Source organism: Hippoglossus stenolepis, chromosome 4 (assembly GCF_022539355.2).
Source record: "Hippoglossus stenolepis isolate QCI-W04-F060 chromosome 4, HSTE1.2, whole genome shotgun sequence".
NCBI lineage: Eukaryota > Metazoa > Chordata > Actinopteri > Pleuronectiformes > Pleuronectidae > Hippoglossus > Hippoglossus stenolepis.
Genome location: NC_061486.1, coordinates 23,731,369 through 23,753,604, shown reverse-complemented (window position 1 = coordinate 23,753,604; position 22,236 = coordinate 23,731,369). Strand labels below are relative to the sequence as shown.

Genomic DNA, 22,236 nt, shown 5'->3' with positions numbered 1-22,236 from the left:
TGTGTGGTTCTTTCTTCAGAATAGACATTTTCGAACACAATCTTATGATAGCATTGAGGTACTTATGATAATGTGGTGTTTATTTGCCAAAATATTGAAACCAATACCAACGTATAACTTGACAAGAGGCTGCACATTCCTCATTTTAAAGCAGACAACAGATGAATCTTATGATATTCCCTGTCTACAAAAGCAATTAACCTAAAATTATGACTTTATACTTGTAATATCATGACTTAATTCTCACTATATTACAACTTTTTTCTTGTAATATCACAACTTTACTCACTTTTGTTATAGACACATTTATTCTCAAAATCTCTTTTTTTTTCTTCGACGTGGCCCTAATTCTCCGTTGTGATATAAATGCCTGATTTAATGACACTGAAACATGCTACCTCTGAAATTGGCATTTTCAATAAAAAACCTTCACAGGGAAACGTTCTTATCCGTCAGTCATCGCTCAAAAGTGATGATAGCAGAATATTAATTGCTTTTCTTCCCAAGAGAAGTGCAATATAATAATTCTTAATGCATTAGTGCTACGACATGGCCAAAATCATCCCCAAAACACATAGCTTTATAATCAGTGGGGCGGCGAGCTGTGCGTGGACGTAAGATATCAGTCCTCCTCATGTATATATGAGAGGACATCAGAAGACAGACCGCCTCACAGGCAGATAGAACGAGGCGAGGACATGGAATCTAAGCAGCAGCACGCAGTCAGAAGAAGATGAATAAGCCACAGGTCGTTTCCACCGTGTCCCACTGGTGCGACAGCGTTAACACGCTGTGGCGATGTAGGCGTCAACCTGTGTGGCAAAACCACAACAGAGACTGAGTAGAAATCAATGAACACTCCAGCCGATTCCTCATCATGGCTACTGGTGGTTGGGGGTATGGATCACATTGCTCGGCTGGATCAGGGCTTCTGGCACACAAAAACCTTTTTATTTCAGAAAAAGTCGTTTTTAATGGAAAAACTGGCTCATTTCCAACGTCACCCACGTCATTCTGAAATTGTGCACTAATCGGTTTTAAACAGGTCTCATAGGATTCAGACCCTGGAATTCAAATTTAAAAACCAAGGAGAGAAAGTTCACAGCCCTGTCATGACTGTAGATTACTTTTTGTCAATCTTGTACAAGAAACACTGATCCAAGAACAAATCATCCATTTATATCTATTTCATTAAATATGAATCTACCATCTGAAGACATTTGTTCAGACTGAGAAAGATTACAATACTTTCCAACCCACTGTCCTTACAATTATATTTCAGGACTCTGTTTTCTTTGCACTCATGCCAAGGTTGAAAAACTTAAAGACATCTCCTGGTTGAACCCTCGGAGAGAGACACCTAAGGACAGCTGCCCCCATGCACCCCCGCCCCTTTCACTCCTTGCCTCCCCCTCTCTGTCAATCACAGACAAACTTTTAACTCCCCCCTCCCCGCCCCACCTCTCCAAACTCCCCATATTCCCTCCCCATCTGTTCTCTGTCCTTGTAAAGGAGTCTTACTCTTCTCCCGGCTTTCCACACTTCCTCTCTCTTATACAATTACAATGAATAACAGTTTCAATCCAGCAAATGGGTCAAGTTTGTAGTGTCAGTAGTTAGTCAGTGACAGAGGTAGCAAGAGTGTGTGTGTGTGTGTGTGTGTGTGTGTGTGTGTGTGTGTGTGTGTGTGTGATGTATCAGGAGTTTCCTCTCAGCTCCTATTACTCTGACACAACACTTTCTAAATAAGTCGCCTGACTCTAACCACTGCTCAGCCTCAGGGTTCGACCTCATGCTTACACACAACGTCCCCCACGGGCTGGAACACAAAAGACGAATCGACAGATCAAAATCCTCATCAAACCCAAAATGATGCAAATCTCAACGTCCTTAAGTGATGAGAGTCAACTGTTGAAAGCTTCTGTGCGGAGAGAAACAATGGGAACCGACAGTACAATGATAGCATCACAGTCACTGACCTTGTGGAAGACAAACATGGCCGGTGTCACTTTGTCTTGGCCTACATAATGGCCATTATACCAAATCTCAGCTATAGCCTTTGAACCAAACTCAGTTTACATCCTGCAGGTCTCAGATACTTGAAGGTGTGATGATTAATGATAGCGCTGTCGACGGTAATGAGCAGTGGGACTTAAGCTGTGCCCTTTTTCTTCTGTTCTTGTGGCTGGCATCTGCCCACCTTACACATGTTGAGAGAAAGTAGTCCTATCCCTGTCTGGAGGGCAGAGCAGAGAGAGCTACCATATATTATAATCTGGGCACATCGAAGAATAGAACATTTCCCATCATGTTTAACCCACATGGAGAATTTGGAATAACATACATAAGATTCATCCCAAGATTCTGTGGGGGGATAAAAAAAAAAAAAAAGAGCAGATAAAATGAATTCTGCCTGAAGTTGGATGAGAAGATGGATAGCACTCTCATGTCCTCATAGTCAAGGGCGTCATTTCCACTGGGGAAAAGAAGGACAATGTTTCATTTTACAGGTGGAACATAATGGTCTCTTCCAAACTAAAACAAAAACCCCACCAACAACTGCTGATATGACCTTTGTCGTCATTGCTTAAAAGTAATATTGGAATTCATTCATGGGTCAAGTGACTGCACTATAGTCACTCCAACTTGGTAGCTCTGTAAACATGACCATTGAGTCACACTAGTTTTATCTTTCAAGAAAAACATAAAGATACTTTGTGAGGCCACCGTGACCTTTGACCTTTGGCTACCAAAATCAAAACAGTCCATCCTTGAGTCCAAGTGAATGTTTGAGCCAAATGTGTCAGGCTTTCCTCAAGGCTTTCACGACAAAGAAAATGTGTTGAGGTCACAGAGACCTTGACCTTTGAGCACCGAAATCAAATCAGCTCAAGTCAAAGTGAATGTTTGTGCCAAATTTGAAGCAAATGGCTGTCACCAGTGGAGGCATACGAGGGTGTTACTCTCTAGCCACCAAAGTCCTCAAGATCGGAGTTGGCGTGTTTAGACTGAACGCAGGCTGAAAAAGAGGAGGTACAATCACCAAAGCCACTGAAAATCAAAAAATGATTACCTCTGCAAAGGTTTTGGTTATGTTTTCCTCCCAGTGTGTATGTTTGTTTTTTTTGTGTGTCTCTGTTAAACACAAATGGACAGATTACCTCAAATCTTGGTGGAATGATGTGGGATGGGTCGGGGGAGAGCCCATTAAATGTTGGTGCGCATCTGCGTCAAGGGGCAGATACAGGATTTTTTGGTTTAACATTGTGAGATTGGGCGTTGGATCTATGTGAAAAATAATTTGTGCATATTTAGGGCACTATGAGCGTGTGCAATTTTATGCAGGTTGATTGAAATTAAGAGGACTGTCGGGCCTTGTTAGAGGTATGTGCCCTACTGAGTGTGCCATTCTAGTTGAGTAATATTTTTATGCTCATTTCTCAAAATATGACAAACTGAACAGCACTCAAACACAAGACAATAAATCACAATACTAACGGTGCAAATACAGGCTACATTCAGCAACAAGTTAGCTTAGCTTCGTACAAAGACTGGAAACCAGGATAGACATCCGGCCTGGCTTAGTCCTGAGATAAATTCAGTATACCTGCATCTCTAAATCCTTACTTTCTTTGGACAGAACAATGTTCGCTTTCTTAACCCCGTATCCAGTCTTTGCACAACGTTGCTAGGCTGCTGGATGTTGCTTTAATGTGATAGCCGGGAATGAGAGCAGTTTTCATCTCACTCTTACAGCAAGAAAGCAAATAAGCATGTTTATTGAAATATTTAACTATTCAATACCTGAGGTTATATTTAGATTATTGACATTTATTTGCCATCGTGTAGAAAAAATATTACATTTAAAAGTATGAAATAAGATACAGCTCATGTGTTGTGCCAAGTACGAGGACAGTGAGAGCAAGGACAGGTTTAATTGGACACCTGATCTCACAGAAGCCCTTCAATAACTAAGTGGCATGCATTGTTAATTCCAAGTGGTGTTTACTTCAACTTTCAACTTTAATAAGATTATAAAACTGAATTTCCAAATGAACTTTACAATGAGGGAACAAGAGTGAGGGTTACTGGTATGCTCGGAGATTTATATCACACCGTCTCTCTCCCTTTCATCCCGTAGGAAGCTGCTTGGAAATGTTCCCTGTGCTGGTGCCCTGACCTTTGCCTGACTCATAAACAGAGGCTCTCAAAGTTGTCTGCGTGTATGTACAGAATGTGCGTGCGTGGAGAGGAGAGGTTGGAGGGTCAGAAGGAGCATTAACGAAAGTTGGAGGTGAGTGGCAGACAGTCCGCTGAGAGTCGTCCTGTGGCCGTCCATTACTCCACCAGCGCCACCAGTGAATCTTGATGCACTGTGTTTTTAACTGTACTCACTGCAGCACTGATTCCTCAGTAATTACAGAAACTTGGTGCATTATTCTATTGCACAAAGCTGCCTGTCAGAGGGGCTGGAAGCAGTGTAGTCCGAACTTAGAAACCTTTACTTCTACAGGCGCTTGTACTTGTGAGTTTGTTTGTACAATCAACAGGATGTGGTAAAATGAAAAGACGCATGATAACCAAAAAGCCGTGCACATTCCATTATATTTATTTAGATTAGGGAAGCATCCCGTTACTTTAGTCATATTGGACTGCAGATGGTTATGGGGGCTGAAACTAGGGTTGCCGCTCCCTGCTGCTTCAGCCTCTCAGAAATCACACCTTTTGTGTTTTAAAAAAGTTCTTGAAAACAATCACACGATATTCTCACACCTTAGAAGCTAACATTTATCTCTAAGAAATGTTTTTGTCAAATTAAAAATGTATTAAAAATGAGATAATTTCCATCATTATGTGAAATGGAGAAGGTTGATCATATCTGTATTGTTTCTAAGATCAGATACACGATCATCTTTCGAGTGGTCAGGTGCGAGAACTGTATGTCTCCTCCTAATTGCACCAATGACACATGTTTACATTTTCCTCACAAACGATCGATGACGGTTGTGCAAATGACTGACCTGAGGTTGGATTATGTTAAAAAGAAACAGTTTGCCTGACGTGCTGTGTAGAAGGCTAAATTGTTTATACCAGATCTAAACAACCACAGTCAAAGGTGGAGTGAAAATTCCACGATAGCTGATAGAAAGGAGATGCCATAGTGTTTAAATGTTGGGATAACAGAGCAGGCGTCCTTTCCTGGAAGAAATCCATCATGTTGCACTCAGGATAACATTTTTTGAAACCAGCCGACCCCCTGAGAAGCAGTTCTAACAGAGTACACCGGTGCCTTTAGGACCAAAAAGCGAGTTATCATTGTCAATGATACATAATCTATCAAGGTGAAGTTTTACACCAAAGACCATGAAGTCCTTTCTCCTACGGTAAACTTGTTTCTTTTTTGTACTTTTGTGCCCTTATCTTACAGGGTTAGAGGATCAGAAACCACTCATGTCATGTTCAAAAACAGACATTTTTACAAGTCGAGTCTTCTATAAAACAAGATGTTCGTCATATGTTGTAATCCCAATTTTACTTTCCTTTCATTGATTCCAGTAGATTTAATTATATATTTTAACTTCTTACTATGATAGCACTACGCCTGCATGAAGCTTGTAATTAAATCAAATTTCCCCTCGATGTAGCATTTCTCTTTTTTAACCTTCTACCTGAACCGTGGGAGTCAGCTTTTCTTTCCTTTGCCTTTACGCTACTTCTCCCAGCCCTCTGCTCCCTCTCCCCCAAATTCCCCATCCCTCCATTGTGCTCAGATCATATTATGTGAACTCTCATTACAGGGGTGGTAATAGACTCTTCAGCACTAAGATCCTCTTTATTATCCCTCAACTGTAGCCTACATCTCTAAGCTGATTAGCCAGTGCTGTCTTTTCAGCATTTCAATTAGGAGCATTTTGAATAGTCAAGCAGATTGCAAGGCTTATATTCATTACTGACATTTTTAGAGCGTTATGCGATGTTTAAATACAGTAATCCAAGGAACACACTGCGGCAGCAAGGATGAAAGCACTACAGAAGAGTGACATCATGGCAGATTTTAATATTGGACTCCCATGGAAATGGAAAAAATATCTGTTGCCATTTAGAGCAGTGGAGAGGAATTACATTTTTGCTTAAATCAATCACGTTACTACCACACAAGCCTACACACTCATGGTATCTTTTAAAGAACTAAACATGACCAATGAAATAGAAGCCTCTTCTTATAGTGGTAAAATAGAGTTGTACTGTTTAAAAAACTAATAACCACTAAATAAACTGTGCACGTTAAAAGCAATTTCAGGTTGAAAGCCATGGCTACTGGAGGAGCGGAAGAATTGGCAAAGTCTCCCGCATTACTTATGTCACATTTATGGGAGCATTTTGGCTTCCTGACTAATTATACTGATGACGGAGGAAGGGCGGTGGACAAAACCGATACGCTATGTCGGCAATGTGCCCCCTGAAAGCGATATGTCAGTGGCAATACATCGAGCATGGCCACACATGCGACATAGTCCTAATTTGTCTGTGGCACGTAAGACCAGTGTTTCCAACAGAATTGATTCAGTCTGTGGCAGTAGCACATGCACAGTAGCACATGCACAGTAGCACATGCACAGTAGCACATGCGCAGATGCATGCAGTTCGCTTTCAATCACAACAGCGGCCGGGTGATAGGAGTGTGAAAGAACTGCATTGTGTGCCATTTGCAGGTACACCCAAAACTGCAGCTGAAACTTTGAGGTCGGACTGTCTGCGTGGATGGTAAAAACTGTTTGGAGAGATGGAGTGAGACAGCTCGATGAGGAAACTTAAAGATCCCTTATGTTATTATTTGCTTCATTATGAGACTGCTTGTATGAAAAATGACCCAATCCATGACCAAAAACGGGATTTGATCCGAACCATGAGTTTTGTGATCAGTTGCTCCCCTCTTCAGTATCATTTGGTACTTTTTGTTTGGACCAAAAAACTGTTTCTTAGAGGACAACTATAGCCTTAATCAAGATGCAGGTGTTTTGTAATAATGAGTGTGTCGCTGAGTTTGAATTTATCTTTGGCTGCCTCAATATGACTGTCTCCTATCTGGTGACTGTAAAATGGTTAGAACTGATAGATTTGACATTTTGAGTGGTATGTTGAGAGGCAGGCTCGCTCGCTGCCACTTACAAAACTGTGCACCGCAACTGCCCACGCGGCTGTGAACACCTACATGCATAATCTCGCAGTTCTTCCATTTCAATTCATTTCATTATCAGATGAGCTCACAGAGCAAAGGTCCCACATAGAGGATTGTGATGTCTGCTGAAGAATGAGAGAAGAGGAAACGGAAGACGGGGGAATTGGAGGGATGAGGTCGTGACACCTGTTACTGATGGATTTATCACTAGGAGTGGCAACACTGTGTGTGTGTGTGTGTGTGTGTGTGTGTGTGTGTGTGTGTGTGTGTGTGTGTGTGCGTGCGTGTGTGTGTAAGCTCATACGTGCATCTGGAGTGCACGCTTTTGTGATGTCATTAGCAGTTGAGCCAAAATATGATGATTTCGGGGTATTATGGGTATCTGTTAAAGATATCCGGCTTTATCAAATACGTATTTGATACAAGAGTCACCACCGTGTTTTATCATTCTGTCTTTATCTCACTTTCTCTGTCTCACACAGACACACACACACACACACACACACACACACACACAATCACTAATCCATTCAGTCATTGTTAATCCAGCTGTGTGTGGTGGTAGAGATGTCTGACAACCTTGTCCCTGAGGTGCTGATGTCGTACCTGTCCACAAATCTTTGTGTCATGCGTGTACCATTAAAAGTACATCTGAATCCATCAAGAAGAACAAACCCTGCGCTCTGCCCTTTACTGAATTTCTCTCTCAGGAGCTCATGAACGTCACAAATGCACGTGTCTCTCCACTAAGTGACATGATGTTGTCATGTTCTGAGTTGTATTAATTTGGCTAAGAGCTTAGCCTCACTTAGAGCATTGGAGAGAGGAGAACGGAAGCAGTCACATGCACACTCAAGGGTTTCTGCAGTAGTCGTTTACCATTTGCCACAGAACAACTGGAGTGAAGGATCCTTTTCCTGGACACCTTAGTGGTGATTGTGAGAAAGTTCTACATTTCAAATGAGATTTTCTGAGGATGCAGGTATTTTTTGTACAGTTTTGAATTATATCATAACCACATTCCCCATGACCTCTAAACTATTGCTGTTCATGTAGGCATATTTTAAATGCTTCACATTCAGGTGTCAAAGTAAAAAAAGTGCAGCATTTGAATCAAGTGTTATTACAGGATATAATAATGCAATGTCTGATTTATTGTGAAAGTCAGATTGTTTTCTCAGGTTTGGAGGTATTCACAAAGACACTTAGCAGGGTATGGATTTACACATTATAACATTATAATGGGTTGCACTACTCAAATTAGTTCCAGCATAGACAGGGTACAGTGCGACATGTACGTGCAAAAGTAAATAACTGTCGATGAAAACATTTTACCTCATGCCACACAGTTTGAAATACAGCTGCTTGTGTGTGTGTGTGGACTGTAATATGAGGATTTGTGTAGTTGCTTGTATGAGGTGAACTGATGACTCGCTACTGTACTTGGTAGTTGTAGTACGTACAGTATCTCCGCAAAATTGTTGATGCACAAACACACCAACACACACACCAACACACACACAGCTTGTTTTTTGTTCTTATTAGTGATTTACACAGTTTCTTAATCCTGTACAAATATATATGTATATTTACGATGATATAAATACATTTTAATATCTTTAAAGAGTAAATGTACAGCCCTGATAGATATCTGTTACTCAATACATATAAAGCAATAACTTCCAAGTGTAACTGAACCAATTTACAGAACAGGCTAATTGATTTACTTTGTTAAAGGTTTAATGAATCTGGTCGTCATGTCAGACCTGACACTTCAAATGCTGCTCAACAATGCTGTAAACTGGACAGATATTAAGCTACATTCACTGACTGAGTGGTAGTAGTAACTAAATCAGATCACTAAGCTATTACACACAACATAAGGCGAGGATTTACAAAAAGCTTGTGTGACCTGAGGAGTGGTTTTCCTGGAATAATGCACATAATAAAAGTATCTCCCTATAGTCCTAATGGAGCGGATTTTAAGTCTTTTAAATTGGAGACCAAGGGGTATGGTGTGTTTTCATGAAACCCAGATTAGGATTTGAAAGCCTGTGGAGAGTGGTTGGCGTGGGTGTGTGCATATGTGTGGACAGAGAGAGGGATAAAGAGCGAAACACTGTGCGAAAGGTTTAAGACAAGACGGACGAAAAGTAGATATCAAAGAAGTAAAGCCACGTGGAAAAGATAGCGGAAAAGAAGACAGGAGAGAGGTGGAAAAAAGATCCACATGAGAAAGAAGAAACAATGAGATTGAGATTAAGTAAAGTTTAGTAAAGAGATGTGAATTGAGAGACTCAATGGGAGAGAAATAGGGGCATCGTAATAGAAAAAATAAAGCCTGCAGGGAGGGATCACGGACAAAATATAGAGAAATCAAAGGGAGGAAATGCAATAGGAAATAAACTAGAGTGACAGATAGAGGGAAAGATACTGAGCGCTAAAACGTAGTAGAGGAGACAGCAGATGGTGGGGATTATTCTGGACTAAAATACTCTGGGATCTACAGAGGGGAGGCCACAGACATAAACCATTACAGACTCCATCTGCCAGAAATAGACCAAAAGGAGCTGTAGGTCCACTATGACCATGATGATAAAATGCTGCCTAGATGGCATTATCATGGAAAAAATGTAAACGTTATATGAATGTCATCCTAAACAAAAGTTGACTGACTAAACACTGCTGTGCTTTTGAGTTTGTTAAAGTCAGCTGGGAGAGACAACCTGTCAGAGGCCTTTACACATGCAGACCACGCATAGCTCAACACACACCAGACGTAAAAATAAAAAAATAATTAATTTAAAAACTTTGCAAAACAACCATTAGCATCTCACAGATGGCTTCCATGTGGAGAAATAATATGGGACATAAACACAAATTATTTGCAGTCTTTTTCTCTTTGTTTTTGCAGTAGCAGCAGGTGCATGTGTGCATTATTTTTAGTATTTTGGAAAGTGTTCAGTGTGTTTGTGTGTGATTATGACTGATACCATAAAACACCCTGAATCCGCATTTTATATTCACTGCGATTAGTGAGAACAGCCTCTGGCACTAGGTGTGGATGCGAGTGTGCAGTAAAAAGTAGAGAACAAAAAAATACAATGACAAACTGGTTCACAAATCCCACCAATAATGCTTCTACATCCATCCCCACACACAACCTGAGCACACACAATTGCAGATACAGTCTAATGCCTGCTAATCATCCCGTCTCCCCCGGCATGCAGAGAGAGGGGGAAGAAAGAGAGTGGTGGAAAAAGCGAAGAGATTTGGAGTTGTTTTGTTTTTTTTACCTTTCCCTGTGTGTAGATCAAACCTTGAACCTGCAACAAAAGAGAAGAAAACATAATTACTGTTGTGTTGTGAGGGAACATTAACAGATCATCCAGTGCGATACCACACTGATGAAGAATTTTAAACAAGACACTCAATGTTAGCGTCTCTCTGCGGGCGTACAGAACCCACACTATGCTCAGGTCCTCTCTGAGCCTCGTTTCAGTCGTCCTCTGTAATTGCCTATTGAGCCGTGTCACTCAAGACTTGTACTTTTTAAAAGCGAGTGGTTGTTAGAACATTCCAGTCTCAACAGTAGTGTTAGGATGGCAAAACGTATTGACTTATTTTGTGTGTTTGTGCGTGTGTTTGTTAGTTATTGACTAATTATCTACCCTGACAGGGGATAGTTAATTAAATCCTTCCCCGGCACTGAGCATAATAACTGTGCATGGATGCATATCCACACAAAAAAAAAAAAACATCCACATGTGATAAATAAATACAATATGATATACGTACATAATTTGCTGAAAATCCAGCACACACACTCATTGTCTTGTGAGCGCTTACACAAAACTATCGGCCATATTTTCACCCTCATCAGCTCCCAAACCTTTTTTTTTCCTCTGACAGAGAAAATAAAATCAAAGAGTGGCTGGATGTGACTCCATTGACTTGTATCTGACAGAGTTGGGTAAGCGAGTTTAATCCAACACAGTTGCTTATATCACCTCACAGTTCGCCAGCTTTATGTTCTGTGTGTGTGAGACGGAACAAAAATCTGGTTTACATACGCATCCGTGGACGTATATTTGAGAACCGGAAACGGTGATTTACAATGGGTACAATCATAATCAGTATATGCAACCGATCAGTTCAGTTCACCATGGCAATACGTGTGCATAAATGAAGGGGATGGAGCTTCTGTCCAAGAATCGCTGACTCCACCATTAAACTCGGAGCCAAATGCACCAGTATGGGAGCAGCATACAATGCTTCTTACTTTTCCCTGTTTCAATATTACAGAATAAAGTCACACAGTGCTTTACTGTGAGGTCACATTAGCTACTTTGCTGCAGTGCTAAATATGATTATGTTCATTTCCCTTCTGGGATCAGAGGTTCGGTAATGCTCACGAACCACAAAGGATGTGAAAAGAAGAAAATACTTATACATAATAAATAATGGATTCACTGGGAATTTAAGTAAATCTTTTATCGACCTCCCGGTGCCAAACCTTTCCCACAAACGCTGCCAGTAGAAAGTCCCCCCAAAACAACGTTTTCTCCCTAATTCCCCAAACCACTCTGCCCTCAATTACTGGTCTCCGGTCCAAAGCCGACACGCTGGAACATACCAGCTCATGCCTGCTGGATGAAAGACCTGTCGTGTCGTTGGTTTGTACATGTGCTAACAGATGCCCGCCTCACCTGCTGTCTGATAACAGGATCTGCTCAGTGGGATGGTCCACCTCTGGCTGTGGACTGATCTGTGACATTCCTGACAAGCTGCTCTGAGTGTTTGTGAATCTTTACCTTCACTGAAAGAGCTTTGAATGTTACCATCAGTGATAAAAGCATTTTTGCTTGCATGTCACCACTTGACATTGCTTTTCTTGGGGAAAAATACACTTAGTTTAGAATGTCTATCTCTATCCTAGATTGCAGTGCTTTGTCCAGACTCTAGGTTGACTGTAGTCCAGTCAGCTGAGCGACCAGGGCAGTAAACAAACTATACATTTTTGATGTACTCTTCAATTTCAAACAATCAAGTCCCTTTTCTCATGATAGTGAAACACTGCTTCATTGTCCTTGTCTGTAGTCCCATTCACAGTATCATGAAAAGAGAAGACAGCCTTTAGTTACAATGTGAAAACCTTTGATTTTCTCTGGCTTGACCACCCAGGCGACAGGAGCTCTGGAAACAACAGGAGCTACTGTGGCATACAAGTATGCCTCACAATCATGTGCACAGGATCTCTGTCTATAGCTTCGTTGTTCATCCAGTTCATGTATCTACAAAAATGCATGCCGAGGACATTCATATCACACAGCCAAATATCATTTACCGCTACAGGAATCCCTTGTCTGACAAACAATGTATTTCCCACATGACCTCTGCTGTATTTATCCTAATGGCACAAGTATTTTCTCACTACTGCTGTTTTCTGTGGGCTTTTATTTTTTCGTGAAAGCCTTCTTGGACTTGAACCAGTTCTAGTAGAACCGATGCAAGACGATGACGCATCCCTAAACTCAAACTAAATCAAACCGTGTAGATTTTTTTTCTACTTCACACAGGGTTTTGTGTTTTGTATACAGCTGAGTGCTTATAATCTTAGACACAGGCAGTAATGCACTTACTAAATGTAGAATCCTATAATACCCGCTTAATGTGTGACAAGTTTAAATCCAACAGCAATAGGCCCAATTTAAAAAGAAAAACATACCTTGTCCTTGCTTATGTAAACCCACACATTGATTCCAAGTCAACTAAAGGCTTTCAGTGATGCATTCAGTGGTAAAAACAAGCGCATGGCAATAATCTTCCATATTTTCTGCATGGATTGACGGCGAGGGCAAAAGTGTGAGACTCACACTTCGCCTGGCTGATTCTTTTCAGCTGCTTTCACGTATACAGGCCCATCAGCAGCGGCCCCTCAGACTGTACCTGCCACATCCGTCTCCCGCACTTTCAAACGCAGAGGAGCAATCATTTCATCAGTTGTTAGGCAGCGGTGCCTAAACGCTTTCATTCAGATAGGTCTGCCAGCCGAAGCAAAGGCTCAGAGGGAGAGAGGGAGCGAGAGGTGCAGAACTAAGAGAGAAAAACAACTGCTGCACATGCTGTTATTTTAATAGTTAATTTTGAGTATCTGACACAAAGCAGTGCTGCGTCTGAATAGAAGTGATGCAAACGCACAAATCCACAGCCTGGATGTGAACAGCATTGCAGGCATGAATCAAAGTGAACATCTTACCGGGAATACAAGAAAGATAAGTGAATATCAATGCAACAAGTGCCTTTTTAATGAATGTGAAGTGCTTTTTCATGCACTGACTGGCAACCAAGAACAAAAACACTAAACATTTGTTATGTGACATAGGTCATTATAAGCTCTTTTTTTCCCATCTCCCTGAAACTGTGAAGACTCACTGCATGAGTCTGCGGCGAGCAGGTACAATTTAATCCCAATGTCTGAGGCACTTTACGGAGAATTTCAAACCATTATCCATCCTCAACAATTGGCAGTGGCAAGCCACTGCCAAGTACCTTCAAGGGAATGTCAGTTTCCATGGAGACCAAGCGACCCCCCCAGCTGTAAGCCACCGACTTTCACCACAAGTAAAACATGGTAAAAAACCAATTGATGGGCCCAGATTTATGTGTAACTCTTCCTCTCGTGCACTGCCTCTGCCATTTTTCTCTCTGTTTGACATCACTGTGTTAATCTATGTCTCTTTGTTCTCGGTTCAAACATCTGCCTCTGTGTTTATCCATGTTGGTAATTACTCATTTGCAGTTCCTTGGCAGCTTCCCCTCGGACTCCAAGCTGGAGGCATCCGTGGGAATAAATGGAAAGATGTACACATTTTAAAGAAAGTTGGAGAGAAACTAAAAGACTAAGTAAGGAGAGTAATCGGCACTGAAAGAAGATGAAACTTACTTTAAGGAATCATCAATATAATCACAAGCCGCTTTCAGATATGCACTGAAGTCCAGACATTTTCCTGAAATCTTCCGGAGGGGCTGTATGTGGGAAAATGTAATAGCTATTACATTTGCAGGGATCTGTTACGTTTGTGGGAAGGTGAAAATCTTTAGCTTTCAACATTTTAATAACTTCCCACAAACGTAATATGAAAATTTAAAAAAGTGGTCATTGTTGTTTCTTTGTTTACTTATACACCTGCCAATGGGTTCGAGTCAGCTCATTAGAAAATGTCACGGGTTTGGGCAGAGTGGGTCAAAATGTCTCAAAGCAGTGCTCTGAGTAAGTTATAAATAACAGAAACATTGTGCGCAATATAGGCTGTGCATTAAGCAGTCCACCTTCTACCTTCTCTTCCACTTTATCTATCACTCTCTCTCTCTCTCTCTCTCTCTCTCTCCTTCTCTCTCTCTCTCTCTCTCTCTCTCTCTCTCTCTCTGTAGATTTGTATAACATTTGTGGTTTATTATGTTTTTGGGCTGTTATCAGGATGGCAGGTTACAGAGATTCGAGAGCTTTGTGCGATGAAAGCGAATTCTAGTGGTGTTGTGCTGTAGGAAATTTCCATAGCTGAATTTATGTTATGTCCTGCCTCCTGCATTATCCAGCCTGGTAAACGTGTGAGACTGGAACAATCTCCTCCTGCCTTCTTCGTAAGAGAATGAAAAACTCCGGAAAATATTCAATTTTCCAGAGGTTATGACTGAAATCTGTTTTTGTAACAAAAGCCAAAAAACGACTGCAAGTCTGTTTATTCATTCTATTCTTCCTTATTTTTTATAGTAACTCTCAGCTCTTGCTTTTGTCTCTGTAGTGTAATAATGTGGATTCACCCGGCTCTTTATTCTGCTTCTAAGAGCACACTGACACCAATAAAACAAATCACTGTGGGGCGCCTTTAATTTTGCCTGCATTGGGGACACACTGTTTGAGCAGTGAAAAATAAGTTTGAGGATTACTAAATTGTGTGTCCTCAGTAAAAGGGAGTAAAATATCTTCAAATTGCCCCAGCGAGTCAACGTCTGTGGCCTGGACTAACATAAAATAGAGGGTGAATACCTGACTAGAGCCAGTCAGGACCCGATGGGACTGGTCTGGGTTTGGGCAAAAACTTGAAATAATAATCGGGTTCAGATTAGGTTTGGGTTTTTAGTTTTCTCTTAAACTTGTTCGGATTTGGACAGAAGATTGCAGCCCAGGCTGTACTTGAGTGTAAAGGTAAAGAATTGCTTGTAGTAACCTTAAGCGTTGTATCCAGTTACTATTAAAAATAAAATTGTATCCAGTGAGAAATGCCTCTTTTGTGTGGCTCGAACACATCCTGGAGAAGAGAACAATAACTAAAGGAAGAGAACTTCTCAGTGGACACACAAGAAATGCAGCTTCAAGGTAAAACAGCAATGTGACTCCCAGGGGCAAACCTCAGCTCAGCTCTCCTGCTGGTGTGCTCAGCCAGAGGATGATCACCAGGTACAGCGAGCAGCAGCGTTTGCGAGAACATGCCCAAAAAACACTCCCGCAGGAGGCGGAGCGCTTCTTAAAACCATACAAACTGCATCTTTAAAGACGCATCCCTGGCATACGTTCACACGTGATTTCCTGACACACAGTGCTCACACCTGATTGTCCCCCCTCCTGAGTCTTAATCAAGTTGTTTGTTTCGGAAAAGCTTCATTTGGTTTTTTAATTGATTGTGTATTTGCGAATGCCCGTGAGGGATCGCGTGTGTTTCTTGGATCAAAAAGACGCATGAGCAACAGAAAGCCTGCATGACTACATCACACTGATCGTCCCTCATCGTCAGCTCTCTTTGTTATTGGGAATACAGGTCATTATAATGCACGCCACAGCGAGGAGGGTGATAAAAGATGCTTTCCTTTATGGAGAGTGATTTGTTTGTTTTACGTTCCAGCTCGCTGGCCTCCTGGGCCCTAACCTACATTACAGCACAAAGACTATTAATCATTAATGATCAGACCTTTTAATATTACCTCTGAAAAATGTATTTACACGTGAATAAAACAAATGAAGACTTCTGTTCTTCAAAAAAAACGGGTATCCAACAATACCCCACCTTAAAATTATGTAAATGAATTCATAAAGTAATTACAGTTATCTCTGTCTCCACACTAGAATAGACAACATTAGCAATACATTCCTGATACATGCATTAAAGAAACAATTTAAATACAAAAATTCAAATATCTTTTTTTTATGTGAACCACCGCAGAATTCAAAGGTTTACAAATCTCACATCTAAGGCAAATGGAGAATAATCACATAATCCAGACATTCATTATCACCGAGGAGAGAAACGTCTCCAGAGGTCAATTAACCCGGTGTGTGAACTGAGAACTCTTGGCGCAGACATCCAATAAGCCAAGATAATAAAGACAACGTGCACATGTTCACACACATGCACCTATGAAGCCACGGCAAAGCAAAGATGATAGGCCGAGATTATAAAGACGTGCCACAGAAACCCTTGCCAACATTGTACAACTCACAAACACACACAAAGTGCACATGTATCAAGCAGACTGCAGGCCATTAATCACAAGTCGTGTTGTAATTGCAGAAAGTGTGAAGGAAATAGCAGTCGCAAGTGGCTCCGTCTGGCACAGACATGTTGGAGCATGGAGCTGCTGGAGACAAAGTGGATTCATGGACAGTATGTTTCTATCATGAGATCATTTTACAGTCCATCAGTGGAGATTTCTTTCATATTCTGTCTCAATCACACCTCCATCCCACGGGGAACCAAGATAAAGTGTGCTGAGGGTGTTGTACATGATGTAGTGTTGTTCCATTTGTGATAGTGGACTGAAACTAATATTCGGGCCTTGTCTACACTACTGCAGATAGGTGGTTCAAGTACTATTGGGCAAAGCAGATACCTGCGAATGTCGGTAATGTGGCGCTAACCAGTGCTAATCAAAGTAGAGAGACGCTATTTATAGCCACCATTGTTGTTGTTGTTTCTAGGGCATTATCATTACACAAAGCAACAGTGGGCATTCGCAAAGTAATATGTGACATAACCGTTCACATACGCTCTGTTTTTCATATACACACAGATACACAACCGCACTTTGGACATTTTGGCTTAAAATTCCATGAGAGGCTCAAATGCTGATGAAAACGTTTATCCGCATTAATATGGACAGGGTGACAGTCTACAAGAAAAAACCAAACACTTGAACACTGAAACTAAAATAGCCCTCTGTGCTTCTCAACTTATGAGCAGAACAATGTGTTCAAGTCCTTATCAGGCCACCCATTTACATAAAGTGCCTTAAAATAAACTGTGAGAATATTTATTCTTCATTTTGCCTTGTTTTTCTCTCTTGCTCCCCTCTGCTGCTCCTATGTTGGTCCTGATGCTCCTTGTCAAGGAGATTATGGGTCTCAGCTGAGCTATCCTGGATAAAATAAATGTTTAAAAATGGATCAAAACACCTGGCTCCGAGCAATTTTTTGGGTTTCATTTATTATGATCTGTGCTTGTGAAATCCTAGAGGCCCTTAACCTCTACGAGCCCACTTCACACAGCCGGTTCACCTCCACCTGAGTTCAACCCACAGACAGTCCCCAGTGGTCTTCATAATGTATGAGGCCCCACCCCACAGCGGAGCCATCTTTCTGGATAACTGCATCTGTCTAGAATACGCTCGTTCAACCAGGCTTCATAGGTGTTGTTCCGCTTCCCGTTTATACATAATAAGTGTGTGTGAGCTGCGTGCAATCACTCACAGATGCAAGTCAAAGCATCTCAATGTTGCTTGCACAAGCACTTTGCGGCACGGTTTCACTCATGCATGAACACACGTGCATATAAAACATCCTCCCACCTACACACACACACACACACACACACACACACACACACCTGACTTAACACACAGTGAATCGCACCACATGCAGCTTCACAACACCTCAGGTTTGCATGAGCACAGGGAGCCGAGCTGTTAGGACCCTCGGCTATATCCAGGCCTTTAAATTGGTCCCAGTGAGATGTGAGGGCTCAGACCACAGGGCTGACCTCTAACTCTACGCCTGTGTATCAAAGCATTAGTCTCTGTCAGCCCAATCAATACCCAAACAGCAGCTAGAGACCCAGCTCCGATGTATAGGGACCGTTGTCGAATATTAGTGGGCTGATGATGATTATGGAAGGGGCCATTTGCTCGGTGGTTCAAATCAAGTTCCTCTATTGGTTGTTATATCACCTTGGATGTCGATTAAGGAAACTAGAATCAATGCAAGTGGTATATTAGCATGGCTAACACCTGCTACAAGATGGACGCTCCTTATTTGGCGATGATTAAGTCATAACTTTCCTTTAAGGAATTTTAAAAAGATGCTTTGTATATTTACACTCAGCTTCCAGTTGTATTAGGTGCAACATGCTAAGGCTAATCTAACATAGCATTGTTTGTTTGTAAGCAAGATTAAACAAAAACAACTGAATGGATTTCTACAAAACTTGGATCAGGAAGGAACCCATTCAATTCTGGCATGGATATGGATCAGGGTCCATATCCGGGAATTTCTTAGAGGATGTGTGATATGAACTATCGGGCCTTGGCAGAGGTGTGTGCTCTACTTCTGAACACTGCTTCAGAGAGGTCTTGAATTATCCCTGTTGTAATTTGTCATACAGGTGAATTGCTCTGTTTCTAATATTTAGTCCACCCTCCTGGATATAAAATCAGACTGACTGACATTGAGGAGTGTCCCAGCACAGAAACCTTCTATCTGGACAACGTTTATGACTGAGGACACCAGTGACACAGTGTGGATGGGCTCCTCGCTGCTTCTTGGCCAGCACACCTGGCTAGTGTACACACACACACACACACACACACACACACACACACACACACACACACACACACACACACACACACACACACACACACACACACACACACACACACACACACACACACACACACACACACAGAGAGAGAGAGAGAGAGAGAGAGAGAGAGAGAGAGACACACGAGAGACGTCATGTTTGGCCGGTCAGAGTCACCTGCCAACCTGCCGCCGAACAGTCCAAGGTCAGTGCTGAACCAAACTGGGTCAGCCACCTCAGAGACCCTACGAAAACGACAGAGCAGCAGAGGGTGCCGGCTGTTCTCCTCCCTCTTGTCAGGCTCAGGTGCAAGAGTGATGCTGGGAGGCTTTTTTGGCACATCTGCTCAATGTTCCTATCTAATCTGAGTATTTCATTAAATCTGATCGTCCATTGATCAGGTTCAGAGGTAAAAAAAAACTATTTTAACTCATGCTTGCGCCCCTGCACATAGACACATATTAGAATGCTATTGAGCATTGCACATCACGGTGTTAACTATAATACACACCCTGTAAATCAGAATGTTATTATTTATAACTAAATCCAGTTTCTATCAAGTCCTCTATCAGCCGTTACATGTTTCTGAACGGAGTCTTCCCATCTCATTCCTGCAGACTGAGTCAGCTGTTGAGATGCCAGTACAGATGGACTGAATCGAGATGAGGCCAACAGCAGTGTCTGTGGAGCTAAACTCCTGGTGAATTGTGCCAGCACAGAACAGCACCACGTTGGGGCCTGGCCGCTGTGGCTCTCAAGCCCTGGCAGAGAGAACAGGGACCCCCTTGTTTTGGCAGAGCCATGCTGACAGGAAAAATAATGCATTCACATGATAATGAGCCAGTGAATGCATGTCCCTCGTACTGCCCCGCTTTCTCCCCCTCTTACATACAGTGCACATCTCTACACAGATCAGGGGCAAAACACACACACACACACACACACACACGCACACACAATTCTACAGCACTGTACGCTGACACAAACACACAAACCCCTCTGTGTCTGGCGCAGAACGGCCTGATTGCCTGGTTCATCACCAGGGAGACCGGCACTAAAAAGGCGCCTGGCAGAGACAGACATCTAGCATTTAGGACCCCACAAAGATTTCAGGCATTTCAGAGTATACAGGCCTTTTTCAAAGAAGAGAGAAAGGAGGATTTGACACATGGAGAGAAGAGGGAGATGAATTACAGTTTTGATGATCGCCTTTAAAGAGCAGGATGGTTTGAAGAAGAGGGAGAAACAGAAAGTAAGTTGTAGCAACAGATAGAGGAGGTACAACTGGAAAAAAAACAAGATAGAAAGACAGAATACAACATTGTGACTATGAGGCAGAAAGGACGAGAGAGATTTTCTTTTCTGTTGACGGGGGCTTTACAGCGCTGACTAAATAACCACTGAGAGCGATGTGTGGAACTAACATAAAACACCATCCGAGTGTTAGAGAGGCGCATGTGTGATTGCAGCTGACGTCACGAACGAGGGGAGCTATTAATACTCATGCTCACCTGAGTCTCCACCAGACGGGGGAGAGAAAATGAAGTGCAAATGAACTGTAAAAACAAAGATTTGAATTTTTTCATTTTCATTCACAACGCCACCAAGCTGGCAGGGGAAACAAAGAGAGGAAATGAAAAGAGAGGAAATCAAGCATTTAGGTTGTCGAGAGGCCTCTGCCCTCTGAACAGAGAGCGGAAGATCGAGGGATGGCACGAAGCAAACAAGTGTTAAATGGTTTTAGAGAGGGGGGGGGGTGCGGATTTAGGCTGTGGCAAGCTCCAGATGTTCTGCTAGATGGAGGGAACGGAAGAGAGGAGAGGAGGGAGAGGAGGGGAGGGGAGGGGGGAGGAGAGGGAGGAGAGGAGGGAGGGAGGGAGGGAGGAGGGAGGGAGAGGAGAGGATAGGAGAGGAGAGGAGAGGAGAGGAGAGGAGAGGAGAGGAGAGGAGAGGAGGCAGCTCGGGGCTAAACTTTTCAGGCCCTCTGCGTCTTTTCCCTCTCACTCTCTAACATCTTCTGTTTTCCCTCTGTTCTCATTTCGCTCCTGTTTGGTCCCACTGCATCCCTGCCCCCTACAACAGCAGGTCCTGATAGGCGTGGTGCAAGACACAATGTTTTCGTGTCAAAAACATGAGGAAAAGTGAAGTGATTAACGGTTGGTTAGGTTTAAGAACCACAAACATTTGGTTAGGTTTGGAGAAAGATCATGGTTTGGGTTAATATAATAACTTAGTTAGGGTTAGGGGGGCTTTATAGTTTTGGTAATACAATCATCAACATGTGCTTTAGGTTTGGGAGTGACTTTGATCATGATTTGACAAAAATGTTGATGAGCATTGTCACTCTGTATCAATATCACATGGTTTCCTCCTTTGCTCCTGTCATTAGAGGACAGTAGAGGGCTTTGTCACCCGAACACAAACGTGTGTTGTTTTGAGGAACTTGCTGAATAAATTGATGCTGTCGAAATGTTGAGATTAGCTTTTTCGAACTCATAGCACTTAAAGGGATAGTTCACCACTGAAGTCAATGATGAGTCAGCCAAGTCAAGATGATGAGGGAACTATCCTTTTAAGGTTAAGATTTGGGGAAGATGTACTGAAGAAAAAAGAACATTAAGTGTATAGGTAAACATCTAATATGTAACTTTTTGGCCACAAGGAGTCTGTCAATCAAAGCATAACAAAGGGCCTATAGTTGATGATGAGGTGAAACAGTGTAGGATTCTCTGAGTCTGAATATTGCTGGAAACCTTTTGGATAATGAAAGTACACAAGTCAGAATATATAACACAGTTGTATTTGTTTTTAGGCTTTGTAATGAAGAAAGTGCTTTTCTTGTCCCTGGAAATAAAAAAACATTGACATTCTCACTTAACGTAAGACTGGGAGTAATTACAATTCCTTCAAAACATAACTGTCAAAACAATTATTTGTATAGAAACTTCATTTTGAGGAAACAGGGGTCATTCTAAAGATGAGGACCAGCCCAAACCATCTGCACCGTCCCCCCACATCTTCACCCATCCTGAGCCCTGCATCTCCTCCCTCGCCTCAGGCTCAGAGTTACTGTTAAACCAGGTGTGAAATCTGCATGAGCAGCAGATTTTTTTCTCTCTCTGCTGTTTTTTCACCTCAGTAAACTGATCTCCAGTCACTCTCCCCCGAGCGTTCCTTCAAGAGTTCAGCACCTAAAGCCTGCCA

The 22,236-nt window shown here is 42.1% G+C and overlaps 1 protein-coding gene across 2 annotated transcripts in view; it reads right to left on the bottom strand.

The window, feature by feature from the left end:
* Positions 1–22,236, bottom strand: part of igsf11 (immunoglobulin superfamily member 11) — a 106,637-nt gene that overhangs the window by 63,977 nt on the left and 20,424 nt on the right. For both annotated transcript variants that reach the window (XM_035154148.2, XM_035154149.2), the window contains exon 2: positions 10,477–10,506. In XM_035154148.2, the coding sequence (XP_035010039.1) occupies positions 10,477–10,506 (30 nt within the window). The remainder of the gene's footprint in view (positions 1–10,476; positions 10,507–22,236) is intronic.